At 39.6% G+C, this 21,429-nt stretch overlaps 1 protein-coding gene across 1 annotated transcript; it reads right to left on the reverse strand.

The window, feature by feature from the left end:
* Window positions 1-1,749: 1,749 nt before the first annotated feature.
* NEK2 (NIMA related kinase 2) lies at window positions 1,750-9,920 on the reverse strand. The gene is made up of 9 exons (XM_035322880.1): window positions 9,787-9,920; window positions 9,447-9,661; window positions 8,448-8,685; window positions 7,654-7,736; window positions 7,293-7,419; window positions 6,408-6,627; window positions 4,840-4,894; window positions 4,686-4,756; window positions 1,750-2,199 (listed from the first exon to the last, which is right to left on the reverse strand). Exons 1-9 carry the CDS (start codon window positions 9,883-9,885, stop codon window positions 1,973-1,975), a joined length of 1,335 nt encoding a protein of 444 aa, XP_035178771.1. The 5' UTR covers window positions 9,886-9,920; the 3' UTR covers window positions 1,750-1,972.
* Between the last annotated feature and the right edge of the window lie 11,509 nt (window positions 9,921-21,429).

Below are 21,429 nucleotides of genomic sequence, written 5' to 3' on the forward strand. Positions count from 1 at the left end.
CAGGAGAGTTCCATCAATTACAGGGCAACAGTGCCATCTTGAGGTCAGTAGAGAATGAAATAAGGAGGGAAGGCGCAGGTATTGCTCTGAAGGTATTTGACTTTTAAATGTAGAAATTATTTATATATGGTCCAAGATAATAATAATAATATAAAGACTTTTTATTAGTTTGATCTTGTTAAAATCAAAGCATTTTATCAGCCATTTCACAATACAGTCTTTCCTGAATCACAAATTACTCATTTACTTTCTTGGTTGCTTGGTTTCCTCCTTTGGCTCATTGGTACCTGAACTCTGCAGATGACAAAGCTCACATCAACAATACTCACATCCCACATTTTTTCAGGTTAGAACACTACTACATTTTCTACCCTTTGCTGTTGTATGGGCTACACAATAAAGATCCACATGAAGGCCACAAGAACTGCATTGCAGATTTTCTGATAGAGGCACAGAACAGGAAAATTTGAGTATACAGACATGTTAAGAACATCCTCCAAATATGTGTAAGAATCTTAAGCAATATTTAAGAATGCAAAAGGAAAGTTGCGCTGAGCCACATGGCACAGCTCCTTTGGCTATACACACCTGACATACTTTTGACCACACCTAGTGCTAGGTTGTGACCACCAGAGTACTGGTAGTTTTAGACTAGGAAAAAAAATGATTATCTTTTAATTCTTTTAAGCAAAGGTAGCAAAAACAGTAACCACTTTGCAACTAGATACCATAAGCTCTGCTGGGTTCTTGAGATCTTGCTGGAGCAGAACTATTGTTTGGTGATACTAATTTTTTTTTAAAAAAAATTTTTAAATTAATATTGTTTGGTGATACTAATATCAGCAAATATGCTAAAATATATATTTTTTTCAAATTAGATTCTCTTTTCCACATAGAAAATATTTAGAATACCTCTTTGTATAAGATTCATGGCCCAAGAAGAAAACAAGTGTTTTAAAGATCAGCTGCTCTCTGTGAATGTTTTATAGCACTTCTGCCTAAAGATAATAAATTTTTGTATGCAATATATGACAGACATTGCCGTTCCAAAGGATTTTATTCTTGACGCAGAGTTCATTCATGAAACTTACAGCACCCTAAGCAACACCCAGTGTAGAAAAGAACAGTGAGAGCAAAGACAGAGACTGAAAGCTTCTAGAAAATACAGAGTTGCTATTCCAAGTAGAATTGCCCCTCCCGAAACACAGGTGCTAATACCCTGGATGGCGTCCTGTCCAGGAGAGCAGAGCCAGGGGATCAGTCTACATCTCAGTTTCAAGACAAACTGGTGATACTATAACCTGAAGAGAGTCTTTTAGGAGCTGACAAAAAGCCCTGCAGCTGTCCAGGCAGCAAGGACTATAAACTCATCACTTATGCTTAGCTGACAATCCCACTCATCAGTCAAAGACATTAAGCCAGAAGTAGCCTGCTTTGATAGGTCACCTAGTTAGTAAGAAGAGATAAAAAAATATTTTTGCTCTTTTGAGAGTTAAAATATTTACAAGCAGATAAAAAGCCACTACTTTTCCACATATACAAAATATCAATACTTTTATCGAGTATTGTACATTATGTACAGCGTCATCTTAACCTACAGACAGCGAATCTCTGTACTTTTTTTTAGCTGAATGTTTTTACACCAGATCTGGAAAAATTTGTATTATTATATACATTATTTACTTTTTTTTTTTTTTTTTTTCCCCCAGAGATGTTTTGTGGTAAACAAAGAAAAACACAAGTTGCTGCTTTTTTTTTTAGTAATACAATTCAGCTTGGTATCAAAACTACTTATTTTTGTAACGTAATCTCATGTCCTTATTATGAACTACCTGCACTAGACTAAAAAAATGCATATAAGGACTGTTAAACTCTATTTTCAGTAGGTTCCAGCTTAAAAGAAGGCATAAATATCTTCCTATACATTTAATCAACTCTAAAAAGATAAATACCATCTACCTACGTTACAGTTTCAGCGCATGCCCAGAATTTGCCTGCTCTTGAGTTGATAGTTTTTTTCCATTTCACACAGTGCTTGAGCACGCAGATTTGCAGCATACAGGCGTCTCTTGAGATCAGAACATTTCCCTTTGGGAAGGGGGTAGTTTTCCACATTAGCAGGAGGCATAGCATTCTCTTCACTTCCACCAAAGTGGACTTTCTTCTTGGTTGTAGAAAGGGGGAACAGTAGCTCGTTGTCTTAAGAAACAAACAAAAACTGAATTAGTGCATCTCAGCATTTATTGCTTAAGTCCTTTAAACCTGTCACCCATTTTGCTGCCCACCTATGGATTTAAATGATCTAACTGAATACACTTCAGTTCATAGCAAAAGTTCTTTTCCATTTTTGGAGGAACGTTTAAAAGCAAAGTTTTTAAATTGTTGCGGTAAAAGGATATGTACTGCTACAGCTCCTAGGGAGTATCTAAGGAAATATTACTTGAAATAAGGAGAAAAACATAGTTTCTCCTGCAGGACAAAAAATAGGCAATAACAATCCAGTTAAATCCAGTAGCTCACAGCTACTTAAAAACCTTGTCTCTCCTTCATAGCAGGGGCAATCCCAAGCTGCCTGTGGTGGTCTTTCTGTCCTACCCATGTTTCTCCAACTCTATCCTCGTATTAAGTCAATACTGTACAAACTAGGCTCCAACTCAAGGAACGTGTTCAGGTGCATTAATAATTAACAAGCTGCTTTCACTGCAGCATTCAGAACAAGAACTTTCATAGTATAGCTGTGCCTTATCCACACAACCACCGCAATCCAGAGGCAGTTTGTTATTTTCAGTGACTTACTGCACAAGAATTACCATCAAACAATATTGTAACAGCTGAGCTGTCTCTTAAAAGAGCCAACTTCCTAGGACTTGTCTTGAATAAGAAATACAGAAAGAGACCTTATTAGCAGTCCAACTGTCCTAATCGTAACTCTGCTGAAACCCTAATTCTCAATTTATTAGGCTAGAGCAAGGATACAATAAGCACAGAAAGGTCAGAAGGGTGAGAAGAATCAAACTGAAAAGGCCGGTGAATGTTTCAGAGCAGTGTAATTTCATACCAGTAAGTGATACCTTTTTTAAGTATTAAAACATTTCCTAGGAAACTGAAAAATCTCTGCAGAGATAAGGCAGCATCTAGGACATGGTCATAGAAACTTGGATTTTTGGTATTCCATTTTACTGTGAAGTGAACCACACAACTGACTGAGGCAGAAATTCGGCAGATATGTGAGAAAAAGATGGTAACATTAGAGCAACTAAAGGTAAAAGTAGCAAGTGATCTTGATAACATATTTCAAGAACACAACACCATTTGTGTCAGGACTGGAAGCATTTTAGAAACAGTATTAAAAGATGACTGTGGAATGAACTGGAAGAGTAGCAAATCCTGATACAGAAGTGATTAATCAAATGATCTACAGCATTGAATATGGCAAGAGAGGGTCACTCCTTTGCTCTATGTTCACTTCTCTGCATTATCTAGACATATTAGTTACTCAAAGTAGCTTTGCTCCTCTTAAAAAATTAATGTATTCATGAAGATCAAAATATAATATGAAGGGGTTGGGGATGCAGAAGAGAACAGAAGCATGTGCTGCAGCTTGTTCAGCTTCAGTCATCCACTACTAGAGGCAGCAACAGAAAGCCCAAGACTTTTTATTTAATTTTGTGTTCTTTAATGTATCAAATAGAGAGTGGCACAATTGTCAAAGTAGACGGGTATGTTAAAAATGCTCAAGTACCACTAACTTCCAGGGATAGTTGTGTTCTTTCCTGCCATGTATAGGCGCTCCATGAGGGGGGACAAAAAAAGTTTGTTTTATTTGTAGTGGTGACAGTGACATACATTTATCTCACTTTCTTTCTGACCAAAACTAAATGAAGAGTTTTTTTGCTACATGTTGTGTTCACATTTCTTTGTTCTAGAATTACTACCAAGACCTAGCCATTTAATACTCCATCTCTGTCTTGTTCTCCCTAGCAAAAAGAAAAACGATTTAGATATCTTTAACAGTATAGGTGACTAAGTTGCAATGAACAGCAGATACTACCTCTTATTGTAGAGAGGACTTCAATATTACCAAGGCCAAAGTGAATGTCATATACTCATGAGCTAGTAACTCTGTAAAACTGACTGGACTAGAGGCAGTCAAGTATTGTAGCACATTTTCAAAGCTGTTCTTTGTTCTTGTGAATTAAACTGAAGTGAATAGCATTTTGTGTTCTTCAGAGCTTAGATGATGCTTTGATCACAGCTGGGTGGCTTGTAACAAACATTAGTCCTCACTTTGAGGGACTTAGAAGTTGAACTAAAGCTGAAGTGATTAAGAACATAAAATTTTATTAACTAAAATCAAATGTCTTCTAACAGACAGACAAAATAAGTACAGCTCTGAGAAAGTTTAGATTACAAGTCAATACTTCAGTATTTCATCAGAAAAACTGAGTTTTCAAAGGAAAAAAGTGCAGTGCTGACAGTGGTAACGCATACTCATGAGCAAACATCGTTTATCAAGTCTTTCTGTAAAGAAGAAAGTCAGAAGTCTCTTCCCAGCCATGCAGAGATAATTGGGGTTTGTATTGCTACAGTGGGACTAGGTACAGCACGTTGAGCACCACAGGCATTCTTCTGGTCATACCAGCCTATATCTACAAGTGCAACTGGCTTCTTGTATACTTTCATACCTGGACCATCTGCAGAAGCTAATGTCCTCTGCTGTTTGTAGAGATTGTAGTTCCTCATCAAGTTCTCAGCTCTGTTTTTGAAAAAAAAAAGTTTAAGCCTTTTGTTGTAAAATTAGAAAGTCTACAATCTAGGCAATTATAGGTTAGTAGATACCTAGCAAGTTTGTCCTCTGCCAGTCTCTCTCGAACACAGAGTTCTCGTTCTCTCTCTGGAAGTAGAAATACGGCAGTATGCAGTGTTAGAATGCAAGTGTTAAAGGGATTGTGCATGATGGATTTTCTTGCCAAAAAACACAATGGTAACAGCCTGCCAGATGCACCCATGTTTCTACTCCTGTGGTTCTAAACAAAGCAAGGTAGCTGCTGTGTGGACACAGGCTTTACCAATACACTAATAAAGCTCTGGACAAGACCTTCAAAATGCTAGTCTTAAAAAAAAAAAAAGTCTGCCACACCTAGAACAACAAAGCTATAGAAGCTTTCTATTCTGCACATTTGTCCTGGTTTCAGTTAGGACAGTTATTTTTCCTCCTAGTAGCTGGTAGGGTGCTATGTTTTGGATTAGGATGAGAAGAGTGCTGATAACATGCTGATGTTTTAATTGCTGCAGAGCACTGCTTATACTAAGCCAAGGACTTTTCAGCTTCTCACTCTGTCCTGCCAGCGGGCAGGCTGGGGGTGCAGCAAGAGCTGGGAGGGGACAAACCCAGGACAGCTGACCCAAACTGGCCAAAGGGGTATTCCATACCATCTGACGGCATGCTGAACAATATGTAGGGGTGGCTAGCCGGCTGCTCGGGGTTGGGCTGGGCATCGGTCAGCGGGTGGTGAGCAATTGCATTGTGCATCACTTGTTTGTACATATTATTATTATCATCATTATTATTTTCTATCTTAATAAACTGTCTTTATCTCAACTCACAGGCTTCACTTTCCCATTTCTCTCCCCCATCCCAGAGAGGGAGGGGGGAGGGTGAGCGAACGGCTGTGTGGTGTTTAGCTGCCAGCTGGGTTAAACCACAACAACATTATATCATGGCGCACATGAGCCCAGGTCTGAATAATCATTTAGATGCCAGCTAACAAGTCAGCTATGACTGAACACCGCATTTTACAGCAGCAGCTATTATTCAGGCTCAGAAAGCTGTATATACATAGTTAAAAACCTGTACTAAGAGCCTACTACATATGCAAAGAAGTATTTTATCTAGTCAAGGTAAGTGACTAGATGAAACAGCCATCTGTGCTGTTTCACAGGTAAGCTACCTGTAGAGTGCAGCTGCTATAAAAGCAGCTAACCATTCTTTCAGGTGTATTTTATTTTGCTCCAGCATTATGCTCACCTTAGGCTATACATTAAGGTAGCTAATGTTAATGTACACAGTAGGTGAAAAGCAACCTACACCACACAGTGCAGGGCAATATATTCAGATTTTTTCTACATACTTTGCAGATTATTGCTTGTTTTTAATAATCTTCACAGAACAGACTTCAATTTCTGAACTGTCAACTATATCCTAGTAACTGAAACCCAGAATAAACTAGTATAGGTGATCAAGTCCAAGCATTTTTGTTTTAGGCTTTAGACAGAGTTCTACTAGCAACAACACGAATATGACAGCCTAGGCACTAAAATGAGGGGTTTGAAAATTCCTTCCTCAGCACTTAACCTTTTCAATTAGAATCCTATTGCCACCCCCTTCCCAAAGGAAAATATCATACGCTCCAAACGTTGCTCTCTGTCTTTAATGGCTTGCTCTCTTTCTTTTAGTTGTCGCTCCTTCAGTTTCAGCTCATTCACTGGAGCATCCAGATGCTGCAGCCTCTCTGGCTCCCCGGATCTCCGGCCTCTTTTATCAGAGTTTTTTTTCAGCTCTTCTGTCACCAAGTCTGCTATCAATGGGTGCTGCAGAATATCTTCAACAGAAGGCCGGCAATAATCCTAAGGGAAAGAAATTGCCAACAGGTCACTTCTACAGCCAAGAAACATTATGGCCAGGGATTCCCTAGCAAGACCCACCTCAGGTGGAAACCAGCTACGTGCCATACATACAGTGAAAGAGAGACTCAGAGCATGAGTGGGGGCAGCCAGCCCACAGAGGCAGGTGCCAGTAGATTCTGGAGCCAACACTCTGCATCTCCCTCTGCAACTTAAGTCCTAAAGGATCCACGCCTGTTAGAGACTCAGATTCTTGTTACAGCTTTCTTATCCCATGCAAAGCTATTCTCAACACCCCCATCCCACTTGTGTGGGGCAAGCTATATATTGGCCACATAAAACAGAAATGAAGACAAAACTTCTTTAAAGTCCCAAACACACTGGGAAACATTTTAACCCCAAAGTTAGACCACAAAACTCCATACGGGCCAGTACTGAGACATCACCTCACCTCTCATTAAGAAATACAGCAGCTCAAGTGTTATGCTATTTTTTTTTTTCAGTTGCTTGAAAGCACCATTTTGCCCACTTCCCCATGCACATGATATTGCTGGTGACAAGACGATGGTATCACTACTTCTGATCAGTTTGTTCCATAATTGAAAAGGAAAACTAGTACTTCAGTACTAGTTCATATCATGGGTGGAAAGATAGTAATTGGTTCTTACCTTTAAATTCAGCATCTCTTTGAGAAGTTCATTCAACTGCTCTGAGTAACGATATGGTATTCGTCTAAACTTTCCTTCCCTTATCTTTTCTGCCAACTCCTTTTGGTTGTAAGCTCTAAATGGAGGCCTAAAGAAGAGTATTTTTCTTTAAGTCTCCCACTGGTTTTACAGGACTTATTTTCATTAAAGTGTCAGACTAAGAAAAAAGCAGCAAGATTAGTTACCTCGTGTCAAGACCAGTATGGAAATAAAAATCCTAGGACTGGTCTTTGAAACCTTTAAACTTTCGTTTATACAAAGTGTAATCATTTACACATTAAAAGTTACTCTTCTACATTCATTACCATGCTACTATACTTACGAGAGAGCACATAACTCATACAGGAGACATCCTAGAGACCAGATGTCAGATTTTTCGTTGTATGACATGTGGTTCATTTGTTCCTAAAGAGAAGGAACAATCTTAATATTAAAAACACTGTTCTCCTATTGCAGGATCAGCTGCTGTTTGAACCTGAATTAAACCATTGGTTGCTGGGGGTACTTTTAAGGTTCCTTCTTAATTAACCTCCGTAGGTATCTTACTAGTAAGGTCTTAACACATGATAGCAATGCCATACTACAGAAGACTGAAGTGTTGCATCAGTTTTCAACTGATAAAACCTCACATTTCAGGCAACATTAATCTTCCCCCTGCCAAAAGGCACTATCAGTAAAAACACATTCTTGATCATTTCTAATACAAATCAGAATCTTACCCTCACTGTGTAATTTAATAACTTCTTTACCTTAACACTGTGAAACAGAAGAACACTCTAGCTTCTCTGTTCCTTTCACAGAAAGATACTCCAAGATAACAACCTTACATCTATAATATTCCAAGCACGTAAAACTTATACAGTGAAAAGTAACGTTAATTAGAAGGTAGTAATGGTGTGAGGAAGAAAGGAGATAAAGGTAGCTGCAAGCTAACCATCTGCAAAATAACCTTGTCTCCAGAACGTACATAACACTTTATCAAAGAGTCACCTGCATTTAAGACTAGTAACTCTTAATTAAATCCTCCTAAGTATTAACAGACTCTGAGACCAACACCGCAGAAAGCAGTTCTTAGAAGGATGAAAGGGAAGATAAGGCACAGAAGGAAGGTCTTACCGGAGACATATAATATGGAGTTCCTACAAAGGTTTTAGCAAAGCTGGTATCATGGTGCAATATTCTAGCCAGTCCAAAATCTCCGAGTTTAACATTCTGCTTGCTATCTAGGAAGACATTTGCTGGTTTTAGGTCACGATGCACAGTGACTGCACCATCACTCCGTCTATGACATTCCTTCAAGGCCAATGTTAGTTGCGTCAACACTCTGAGAACAAAGCTTTCTTCCAAGTAATGCCTGAAAGACAAAAACATTTAACTAATGTTAATAGATGCTTTATAGCATACACCAACTTAAGTAGTTGCTGCCAGTCCTAGTCCTATATTTTTAAAAATTACTATTGTTATATCTCACTGAATCAAGCTCATCACCTTTAAAGATGAGCTATCAGCGGACACCTACATGTGTTATTTTAAAAAAGTAAAAATTGAAAAAAAAAAAAACATATTGTAAGACGTAGACTTTTGTTGCAGAGCCCACATGAAATTGCCTTCCTCCCTCAAAGGATCTAACAGTTAGGTATCATTTCCATTACTAACAACACAAACATCAAATTGTAAACAAGTTGAGAGCTAAGACACCTGATTTTCAATATAGCCCTCCCTAAACGAGAGCACTGATTTGGTTCATACAGCTCCAGTGCCACTTTGGACTGCTCTCACAGAGCAACAAATGCAGCACCACATACTTGTTCAACTTAAGACTGTGAAGATTAGTATTATACTTCAGAAGTAGAGTTTTTATCATTTGGACAGAGAAGCGCCCGATCAGCTGGTACATCCGCTAGCGGAACTCCCAGCGGCATTTCACACAACCCTTTCACAATTCAGTGCAGTTGCTGGGTCCAAAGGGCTGGACTCATAGGCACAAGTTACGAGATGCTTTTCACATTTTCAGCGCTCTTTTGGCTGCCCGGTTCACATTAACCGCGCTCTTTTGGCTGCCCGGGACACTTCAAGCTACGCAGCCCCGGATTGCCCGAGGGGTACTTCACGTGCCTCTCCTTGGTGCAGCGGGCGATGAGGCTGGCCAGGTCGCCGCCGTCGCAGTACTCCATGACGATGTACAGCGTCGTGCTGCTCCTGTCGATGATGCGGTCGTGGTAGCGGACGATGTTCGGGTGCCTCAGCTCGCGGAGCAGGTTCACCTCCGAAACGAGCATCTGCTTCTCCGCCTCCGTCATGGAGCCGTAGTCCAGCTCCTTCCACACCAGGATCTACAAGGGGACGGACACCAGCGCTGAGCTCACCCAGCCCCAACCCCAGCTGGCTGAGGAGGAGCCCCCAGAACCCTTTGCCGCCCCCACCGCGACGATATCAACGCCCGTCTCCGACCCCTCACCTTGCCGTCGGCCTTGCGCCGCACCTTGCGGCACTTGCCGTAGGAGCCGGCACCGATGGTGAGCAGCACCTCATAGTCCTCGGGCCGCCCGGGCATGGCGCTAATGGCGGCCGCGCCCAAAATGGCGGCCGCGCCGCCACCGCCAGCTACCGGCAGCCCCCCGCCCCGCCGCCGTTTGAACGCGCCGCCCCGCCCTCCCATTGGCCGAGAGGCCCCGCCCTGCCGGAGATCCCCGCTTCCCATTGGCTGCCGCTGTAAACAGCGCCCGCCTGCTAACGGCCGTTGCAACCGCCGGGAGGCGGCGCGCGGCAGCCATGGCGAGAGCCATAGCGGGGCCGGCCTGAGGGGGGCGGGCTGGGGGCGGGGGGCGTCACAAAACCCACGGTATTTAAAATGATAGGAAGGAGTTCTGGAAAATAATCCTCCGAGGTCAGTAGGGAAAATAATTCTTCAAGAAATCTTTGTTAAAAATTCCACAAAAGTTTTGTGGCTTTTCTATACCAGTCGCTTTACAGTTAAACCATGTGAGAACAGCTGTCCTACCACAGACAGACAGCTTTTGAAAATAAACGAAATGGTGCAAAGGCTCGAAATGTGAATTTGACAGCAGGAATGCATGGGTCTGTATCCAAATGTTGAACCAGTAATTATTATGAGTACATTAAATTACATTGTATAACACTACAATACACTGAGTAGCATTACAGAGATTTTAAGTATGTGATGTATGATTTAGCATCATTTAGGATAATTTAGGAGCGATACTGGAATCCAGTTGTGGATTCAGTTTAATTTAATCTCTCTTAATTGTGTGGAAATGTCTATGACTGAAGCAGGAACTCCTTCAGCAAGGAATGGTAACACACTTGCATAGTTCCTGAATCAGGTACAAAAATGAACGGTTTAAAGGCTTTAAGAATGGTTTGGGGGGCATAGAGGTCATGCTCTCACTGAATATTTATTCTTATATTCTGAAGGCTTAGAAAAAACTAAGCCTTTACGTTAATCATCAGGCGGCACAAAAGCTCCTGTTTTTCCGTTATAAGAATTCTGTAGCTTTCTATCTGCAGATGCCTACTCATTACAGGAAAAAATGAGCAACTGAGTATAAAGACATATAAAGTACATAGTTTTGTTGTTAATGAGTAACAGGGTACTCGAAATGGTTCATTTTTATCACTACTTTTAATTATTACCTTTACTGAAAATTCCCATATACAGTATTAACTTCGTAAATAAATTATGGCATTATGCAATAAAAATGACACAAATTGCAGTGTGCATTATGCAGGCTGTGAGCTTCATTTCTGGTTTCAAACCTCTCTCTGTTTCAAACTTCTGTACTTTTAAATTAGCAAAAGGTCATCATGCATCCCCACTGTTATCAATGGGAATCTTTATATTTCAAATGAAACAGTAGATTTTGAATACAGTGTTTCGTCTAGGGTCTGTCTTAAAAGTTTCTTTAGAAATGTTGGTTTGAATCATAGAAATGTCAAAAGGTCATGCTCCAAAACCCAGTAGCACAGTCATTTTTGTTCTGATTATACTTATTTTTAAGAGCTTGATAAAGTGAGAAAAAGCATTTCTAAAAATTAGTATTAAAATTTTCAGTAGGTGCCCAATTTTCTTTTTATTTCTCATTCTTACCATATAAGAGAACTCAGAGTTCAGTGATTCCAAAAATATATTTCAAATTTGAAATGGAGGCCACTTTTGTCAGGTATTATATTTTCAGCTCTGATTTCTAATTCAGAAGCAACTCTTAGATTTCTAGTCTTGAAAATACATGTCCTGACTACAGGTCTTTGAAAGCTACAAAATAGTATTTTATCTGGTTTTAATATTGCTTGTAATATTTTATTATTATTTTATTATTTTTTATTATTATTTTTACATCAATTTTCACCAATTGTTTCCTAAAACTTGATAAAAAACTAAAATTCTTCTATAGTTCATTGCCAAAGTTTGGTAATTTATCTGCCATTTTTGCCATAAGGGGTACCATTTTCCTTATTTCAGGGCCTAGTTACCTGATAAAGTATTAAACACTGAAGTTAGATAATATGGTAGACAAAGTTCTATTTCTCGTTTATATTTTCTATTTTGTGCATGGAAATAAGTAACATAAATGGCTAACACTTGCTGTGGGAGTCCAACAGTATATTTATACAGACTGACGGCAAAAATAAAGTATTTTAAAATACTGTAGCAAAATAAATTATTTTTGTGGCAACTTTATTTTTGTTAGCCAGTCAGAGAAAACTGCATGGAAGTAGAAGTTCAGAACTAGAAAACATGCCCAACTGGAAAAGTACTCAAAATAAACACAGACAGAGGTTTCTAATGAAAAATAAATGCACTGTAAAAAATAATTACAAAAATATCTGAAAAAAATGTGGTCTTTTCTCTTCAAAGACACATGAAATCATATTCCAGGATCTCAGAAATATGTCAAAGTCTACCAGCAAAAAGGAGGAATTGAGTACATGGCATTAGCAAGGTAAGAGATTTTAAAGAATTCCTTTAAATGACAAAAAGAGAAATTATAAAAATTGGAGTGACTGAGACATTGTGTGTTATTTTAGTTCATTTTCACCATGTAAACAGATTGGTTTTTATTTGATTAGCAAACGTGTGTTTGGTTGGTTGTTTTTTTTTCCAACTTTTTTCATTTGATCTCATGAACACCAATTTTACATCTACCAAGGATTATAATACACAGATTTTATCATCAAAATTCACATCTACAACTAAAGCAAAACCAAATCATAAAAATGCTGGGATATTACATCGTAGCACTCTCCTCCTTATAGAAACACCCCAGTGCGGAAAACCTTCTGTATCTAAACAGATGACTGGGTAAGCAAAGATTAATGAAGCATGCAGAACTGTTTATTTGATTTCAAACAAACAAAAACCAAACACACACACACTCAAAAACCAGTTTTCTAGAATAATTTAATGTGGCGAAACAGAGTTCAGTATAATCACTATTAACTTTGAGATATAATAATGCTTTCCATGGAAATATTCCAGTTTACTGGAAATTCCAGTTTTATGCTTTCTGGAATTTTCCAGTTTACAGTATTTAGAATCAGAAAATTTTAGATGTTTATACCTTTGTCAGACATCCATATTCAACAAACTTACATATGAAAGATGAGGATAATAGCTCCATAATAACAGAAAAAATCCAATGTATTTATTCATGGCATGTTATTAAATGTCAGAAAAAAAAAATATATCACAGTAAAATTTCCTAGTATTTTTCCTCTACTGGTTTGAAGGGAGAAACAAAGAACATGTTCATTGATGAAATTCTATACAACACAGCTGTGGACAGGGCAGAAAGGAACAAAATTTAGAAGCATCAATTATAGTGCTTAAGTACACTCTACATTTCATTTTTTTGTAATGTTAGAATTCAATGCCAACATAGACTCCAAAAGAAATACGTGCAGTAGGCAAGCTTCAATAGGGGAGTTTGTTGCAGCAGTCACACCTTTACAGTTTTGTAAAACAAACTTTTAAAATGAGGAAAAACATAAAAGCACATGAAATAAATATAAATTCAGAAGCAAGTTAAGTTTCTGCATGTAGCACTGAAAAAAAAAAAAAAAAGCTAACAGTGGGAATTAATGAGAAGGAGACTGAAGAAAACAAAAATACATTTTTGCATTCAAAGAGGGCAGCATGTGAATTCTACTAAATCCAGATTTGCTTTATGCATTTCTTATATTCTGTAAAGGGATATTTAAATACATACCTGGACATTTTGAAAGTATATAATTACCTAGCTCTGAATCTTGAAGTGAAACAGCCCTATCTACTACATGTGTCTCCATGTATATGCTGGTAGTATTCACTTACTTCAACAGGAGGTGCTTGAATTGGTCTTTTAGAGTACTATTTAAATTGAGTAAGAGAACATTTTTTGAGGTACTTTGAGGTGGTTTTTTTGAACTTCAAATGAGAAATTCCTGAGTAACATCAAATCCAGTACTCATCAAAATCTGAAGAACTGGAATTGTCCCCAAGCAAGAAAAATATTGTGGCAATTTCTGATTTCTTTTCTGGTCTCTCTTGCTAACTCATCCCTACAGAAATAGATAGGTTTATAATTTATGCCTCAATTTCTTCTCTTTTGAAAGAGAAGTAGTATAGTACCCTTCCAGACTGACGTTTGTAGGTAGTATACATTAAAACGCTTGACAAAAATACTTTAATTAAAAGAATAAGTGAGTATTCTGCTGATAGGAGCTGCACATTTTTATTTTTAAATAAAATCAACTGTTTTAGGGCTTAGTATGTGTAACAGTCTGTCTCAAATATTTTTTTTCCATTTATTTATTGTAGTCCCTTCAGACATACTGGGAGAAATGTTTTCAGGTAAAGCCATCACCAGGTTTATATGCACTGCACCATTATTGTCACAGATGGTTTTGTTGCCAGGCCATTCATTATTTCTCTAGCCTCCATGATTATGGACCCATGTTATCCACAAAAATAACTTTATTTCCTCTACCTTCTGTCTCCTGTAGGAGAAAAAGGCTCAGGAATCACATTAAATGTTAAAGCAAAATCACGAATAGTGACAGCAAAAATTCTTCCACGTTCTCTCTGAGGCCTTTGTACCTAGGAAATGTCATGCAGTTCAGACCTGCTATGTATGGATCCAGCACCTTTCTGTACCCTCAGGAGGCAGTAAGGCAGTAAGATAGTGTGGAGCTGCCAAATGTCTCCTGCCTCACGAATCACCATGCCTGGAAAGACAGGCAGCAAAGCCTTCAAATGGAAGGCTTTATATAATTTGGAACTCTCGTTAATGACACAACAGCTTCTGCAAAGTCTTGATATCTCAGCTTTTAAGCTTGGAGGACAGCCAAGACCTCTCCAGCTTCATTCACACCACAGGTGTCTTTGGCTGAAGCATGCACTGACTGACCAAACTTTGAAAACTGACTGACAGCAGAGGCTGAGAGTACTACCCCTGTTCTGTTCTATTCAGGCAAACGCAGTGTTTAATTCTCAGCAGTCCTACATTTGCTTACTTAGTAGCGAAAGGAGAAGGAGAAAAGTTTATTTATCTATTACAAGTAAATACCCGTTTCGGAGATATTTGGTAGTATATACCAAAGGAATCAATTCCTCTAAAATAATGATCTCAAATCTGAATGCCTAGTCTTACTTGGGCATTGCCCATAATATGCATTCAGATTCTGTAATGTTAAGGGTTACATTAGATAGATAGGTTAGAGACTGCATTTTCCATTAAGCAGGTTCCACAAACAGTTGTAGCAGTGGCACAGGTAACACCTGCCACTTTTGGGACTCTTGGCAGTACATGTACATGACATACTGTAGGCACATGTAGAAGCAAGCAGAAACCCCAAAACAATCATTTGCTTTCAGGGGACAAATAAACTGTTGTGCCAAGAATACCAGTTATATCTGATTTAAATGACTTAAGGAAAATAGGCCATGTGGTTGGAGCAGAGGATGAGGAAACAGAAATTTTTGGTAGAAGACATATTCTGGTACCCTATGGTACAGAACTCCCTGGAGTCCCTAAGTTCAAATTACAAGAAACAAGTTGCCTGATTTTAAAGAGGAAAGAACTGAATTTTGGTGCAGCTGTACTCGTGTACCACCCATCACCTTACAGGAATTCCAGTTTTATTTTGTTGTTGTTGTTTTTCCCAATGACAATATCAAAAAAAAAGGTTATAAAAACAAGATAGTCCACATACAACCATCTGGGGTAGCATTTTCCACTGCAAAATTTCAGAAAAGAATGTTTACATTGCACAAAAATGATTTTTATTTATTTATGTCTGGTTCCCTATGGAAATGGAAGTGAACTGACCATCTCACATATATGTTTCTATTAGTCGCTATCCCTTCCCCATTAAGTTATTCCTAGAGATACCATATTCCTGCAAGTTCCAAGAAAATAACTCAAAAATAGAGGAGAAACATCCTAAAGTGCTCAAGTATATTATTAAACCAGAGAATCCACATGGATGATCATGGTGATGATGATGATGAATGTGTTTATACTAATATTGACTGGCTTGGGGGAAAACATTTGACTAATGTGTGCACCCTAGGCACCAGAGAGTGTAACTATGAGATATCCACAGGAAAGCAAGCTTCCTTTGCCTACTTAACTATATGGTTTCTTGATCTGTCATGTATTATTCTGAAACCAAATTGAAACCCAGTCCTACTTATGGTACAGTAAGGTGATTACGGTGAATAAGTGCTTTCATGTGGAGAAAATGCCTGGTACTTACAAGCTCTTTAGACTAATGGAGAAAGGCATAATATGAACTGATTTTTGGAAGACAAAGTCAGACAAATTAGAGGAAAAAGCACAGATTATTTTTTTGAAAGATAAACTTTAACCATACGCAGATTATTAAAATCTATCCATAACAATCAGAGTGAAATCTTCTATTCAGGTAGTCAGACCACATGAGAGCATGTTTCCTTCTGGCTTAAATTTTATGGTGCAAGGAAGAGGTAGGCAGTCAGACTTGTAGAGGAGGCCCACTGTCATCAGTGAAAATAACAACAGGAAAATAACACGTCTCAAAATAAAAACATAAGTATAAAGTGATTTCTTTCTCTAAAGAAATCCTTTGAGTAAGGCAGGGGTCCATCTATTTTAGAGGTCTTTAGATTATTTGGCACCTCACTAATACAGTTTAGTAAATTTTGATTTCATGCTCAAATAAGTTTAAATATTTTCATCTGTCCTCATGTGAAACAGTCAGCAAATCGAGTGGTTAGGCCTAAGCCTTAAAGAGCAAGGTGGCCACCTTACTTTTTTCCCTCACAATTCTTACTCCTCATTACTGTAGGAAGCTTCCAGGAAGAAACTTAATAAGATTAAGATGACCTCTTGCCTAGGGAGCACCAAGTTTAATTGTAATACCTGAGCAGAAGTCATTATGGAAAAGACAGTCATAATACATACAGATTAACTGGGGAAAAAAACAAACAAACAAACAAACAAACAAACAAAAACAGGAAGACAGCTACTGCAGGACTGAGGTGGCCAATGCAGACATGAAATCTTGTTCTATTCTTCAGATTTTTCTCACAGAGAAGGAAGAAATGGGAAGGAATGCTTCAAACAGCAGTATATGCATTTCTTGCCAAGCAAAATGTGGCTGCTTTCAGTGGCAGTCGGTTGGGCTGTTTCCTAAAACCAGCACAGCCTGTTAATGCAGGATTCCCCAGTACAATGTGCAGGATTCCCCAGTACAATGTAGTGGGCTCTTCTGTACCTCACCCATGCTCCTGAATGCCATTCTGTAGCAACAACCTGATTTATCCTCTCAGAGTCTACACTGATTTGTTGCCTAGGTGTACATTAAGCTGACTGCAGAGAAGGTATCTGAGGCTAATGCAGGGAAGTCAGGCTGAGAATGCAGTCATTCTTCATTGAGAGCAAAGGACACCTGTAACCATAGGTGAGAGAACGTCTGCAGTTTTGATATGGCCATAGGCATCAGGCAGGCTCAGCACTAAGGTCGTAGCACTGTGACTCATACCACCCACCGCACCTTGGCAAACAGCTGCTGGTAGCAAGCGTCAGAAGTTCAAGGTTAATTTTCCAAGTGGAAGAGAAAAAACAGGTCACAATTTTCCAGGTCAATGAAGCTGTTCCTGTCATGTTCAGAGGAGAGTTATCTTGGCACTCAGCAAATCCAATAACAGAAAATGTCAAAATGTACCTGGACATGTTTTGGACTACAGGGGGAACCTGCTGCATGAAATCAGGGCTGATATCACTTTCTGGGGGATTACCTGTTCGATAGAATTATTTGTTCTCAGCCCTGTGACAGAGCAGAAGGGGAAAAAAAAGACCCACTGTATCTCAAGGTAGCTTTATATCTATATAAAAAATACCTAGAGACATAGACTCCTGGAAAGGCTGGACCACAAAGTCAGAGTTTAGAGGCAGCTCTGAGTGTTTAAGTAAAAAGGGTAATAGGGACATCTTGACTATAACTGGCAGGTGGTTGTACCTCAACTGTCTGTGTATGGAGTGGGCCCTCCTCAAACAAAGCAAGGACACCTATAACAAGAGCAGAAATGTGTAAAGAGGCTAAATACATCGGGAATGGCTATGTGAATTTGGAACTAGGACTAGCTCCCAAACCAACTTTGGTCCTTGTCATTTGTTGTTTAATGTTTGAGAACATTATCTCAGAATCATGTCAGGTTGTAATATCATATGCTAAAGCCATTGCTAAGGATTACTGGGAAACAGAAATGTGGCTCAGCAGTGCTCAGCTCCGACTCCAGACACTTGGCCAAGGCTTTAAGGTTGTCTCAGGGCTCAATGATTGTTTTTGGGAAGAACTCCTCCATCTCCCAAGACAGATGAGAGCTGATGGAATGACTTGCCAACCCAAAAGCCTCCAAGCTGTAAAAGATGCTGGCTACCTAGATATTTTTTTTAGGCAGCAGGCTCACAGAATCATTAAGGTTGGGAAAGACCTTCAAGGTCATGTGGTCCAACCATCCCCCTATCACCCATGTCACCCACTAAACCATGTCCCTAAGCACCAGGTCCAACCTTTCCTTAAACACCAACTGGGGACGGTGATGCCACCACTTCCCTGGGCACCACCTGCACTCAATCCAGCTGCGGGCACATGCCTGCTGCCCCACAGCCTGGCTGCAGTTGCAGCACTCACAGGCCCATTCCTGGACATGCACACAGAACTGAGAGTCCAAACTTCTGAAAGGTCCAACTGCCTAAAAAAACTCTGCTGGACGGCAGGCCTTTGGAGGCAGAACATGAGTAACCGTTTCATTCTTTTAGGACACCTTAATATTCAGAAACCTCTCATCCTTCAATCTGACAGTCATCTTGCCAACCTGCTAATGGAGTTATGGGGAAGGCAATAGCCTTGCATATGTTGAGCTTCAAGAGAAAGTCTCCCCTGACCATTGCCAATCAGATCCTAGGTTCTCATGCTGAAGTTATACATACTTTTTTTTTCCTCTACAGATACCCAATACTGAAACCATACTTATTTTTCATGATAACTGCCTGATCATACATCCAATTATTTGGGATAGTTTGGGATACTTTGGCATGCCCACATGGTACCTGGCCTCCTCCTGATGCTGTTGGCATGCACTGCAGCAGGAAATGGGAGGGTTGTGTGGCTAAGCTTTTATATGTGGTAGTGTTCGGGCACTGAAAGGTAGCAAAAAGGTGCCATCTGCAGGCTCAGACCTATGTAACACCTCCCAGAGGACTCAGAGGAACCACAGGTCCTCCAAGGGCAGCCTGCCGTGTGTCAGGATGCCTTGGGGCGCTGCTCTCAGCTGCTGGGCACGCTCAGGTGTTGCAGCACCGTGGGGCTGACTGACTGGTCCTGGACCCAGGAACACTCCTGGGTAGGAACGGTGTCAAAACTCAACTTGGTGGGAGCTATGGTTATTGCTTGTTACAACCTGAACTCTTTCCTACAAGACACTGCACATACCATGTTACAACAGAAGGTAATTCTGTCATTGTTCACAGCAGCACACGTCGAGTAGCTTGTGCAAGACACACCCGAGAGATTTCTATTCCTAGGGTCATATTTTCTGACATACCTAATGCACAGCACGGTTTTAAATAGTCTTTTAAAAAATAAATAAATAAAGGAGAGTGTGCTGTCCCTGTTTTTTGGAGGACTTTATTCTCATTTAAGAAATCTCAGTGCTGGAAAAAATTCTGAAGTATTTCTTTGACTGGGACTATCTTGTGACCTGGCAGAGTCCCTTTAAATGCTGGTAGTAATTCTTCTTTGCCCTTTCAGTCTGTCACCTGCAAAATAATCATCAACAACCACAGCTACCTACTGGCTGTTACAGAACCATCTGTGCAGCCTTTGATCACGTGCTTTTTAAATTTATTTAATTTTTTTCCTTCCAGATTGTTATCACCCTTCTGGAAACTAAGAATGGGACAAAATTTTGCAGCAATCTTACACAGTAGGGTGATATGTTGTTAGTTGCTACAGTATAAAATAAACAGTTTAGGGTAGCGGCTGCTGACACCTCAGGCAGCCCACAAACCCCAAGTCTGCAAAACTGAGATGATAACAGTTGTTGTGGAACACAACAAACAAATATTTAAGGCCACTGAGACTTTCTCAGAATGTGAAATCCGTTTTCTATGATAGCTCATTCAATTTTGGAGTGGCCAAAACTCAGAATCTGGTAATATTTTTGTTTCCATTTTGGTGATTTTAATGTCATCTCAAACTCAGCCTGAACCCTGGGAGATCTGTAATCAAAATCCAGATTGGAATGTAATTTGGGAGTCATGTTGATCTGTAATTTCCATCTCTTTTTCTACTTGAAAAAGAAAAATTTACTTGTACATGTATTGTTGGCTACAACTTGTTTCAAAGAACCTGATTACTTTTGTCTATCATCACTAAAAAGGAAGAATAGACGTCATGTGCTCTGAAATTCAAAATTCAAGAGCAGCCACACAGGTTACTAAGGATTTAAGTCAGAAAAACAGGGGAATTATGTAGAAAACTGATGCAGAGTTTCAGTAAGAAAAATAGGCAACCCTGATGCAGGTTTGCAATGTTAGCTAAAAACAACATAACATTTTGTGGTCAAATGCACATTTAGTTAATTAGATCATTTGATTCACAGAATATTAGTTTGAATAAAAACAGGGCCCAGAGCTCATTCCCTTCTTCTCCTCAGGGACATACTCACATGGTGTAATCCCAAAGAAGACAGCGGCTTTGCCTGGGTCCCTGGGGCACGGTGCTCATCCCATGCAACACATGAGAGCATGAAGTCCCTTACTGTCTGCCAGCCTGAGAATCTGCTAATTCAATTTCTCAGCGTCTTCCAACTTGTTCTCTCTCATCTTTTAAGTCCTGAGCGTTCAGGCAGTTAATGTGTTCTCTGCTAGAGGTGATTATTATATTAATTAGTCATACTCCAGAGCTTTATATGGAATAGACTGGAGCATTTAACAGCCAAAAGTTATAATGGCACCTCCTGGAATTATTTCAGTGACCCCACAAACAAGATCTTCGCAAAACCTGCTTACCACAGAAGTGATTCTCCCTCTGGCCACAGGGAGCCACACAGCCACCATTATGAAGCCAGGGGAGAAGGCAAGGGAGAGAGCAAAATCCCTGGTGTCTTAACTCCCTGCCAGGAGTTACAGGGGTTGCTCTGCCCTTGAGGTGACTGTACTGGTTGCACCTGGGCGTCTGTTAGCTGTTTTCTCGCCAGCTCCTGCTGAGAGTCTCGCACTGTTTTTAGCTAGGCGTATAGAATGCATATGTAGCAAACTACTTGTACCTACTTGCAGGCAAACGGGGTAATTAGTGCAGTCTGTCATCATAATTCCTATGTTTGTTTTTGACTGCAATGTTCAGGCCACTTTGCAAGATGTAGGATGACTGTTAATCTTTGAAGCCTTAAGCAACATCATGAGGTGCTTGACCCCATAGAATAATCCAGTTTTTGTGTAATCACCCCAAGGTGTGTGACTCAAACATTTAATTGTCTCAGTAGAGTACAAATTCCACACCAGCTGTACCATAGACCAGAAGGTCTAATCTTTATCTCGCAGTCCATACATAT

The sequence above is a fragment of the Oxyura jamaicensis genome, chromosome 3, assembly GCF_011077185.1.
Source record: "Oxyura jamaicensis isolate SHBP4307 breed ruddy duck chromosome 3, BPBGC_Ojam_1.0, whole genome shotgun sequence".
Taxonomy (NCBI): Eukaryota; Metazoa; Chordata; class Aves; order Anseriformes; family Anatidae; genus Oxyura; species Oxyura jamaicensis.

Coding starts and splice junctions, on each gene's coding strand:
- NEK2 (XM_035322880.1), bottom strand. CDS start 9,885: ATGCCCGGGCGGCCCGAGGACTATGAGGTGCTGCTCACCATCGGTGCC. Junction 8,686..9,446: donor GCCCGCTGCACCAAGGAGAG/GCACGTGAAGTA, acceptor TTTGTCTTTCAG/GCATTACTTGGAAGAAAGCT. Junction 7,420..7,653: donor TATGAGTTATGTGCTCTCTC/GTAAGTATAGTA, acceptor ACTCTTCTTTAG/GCCTCCATTTAGAGCTTACA.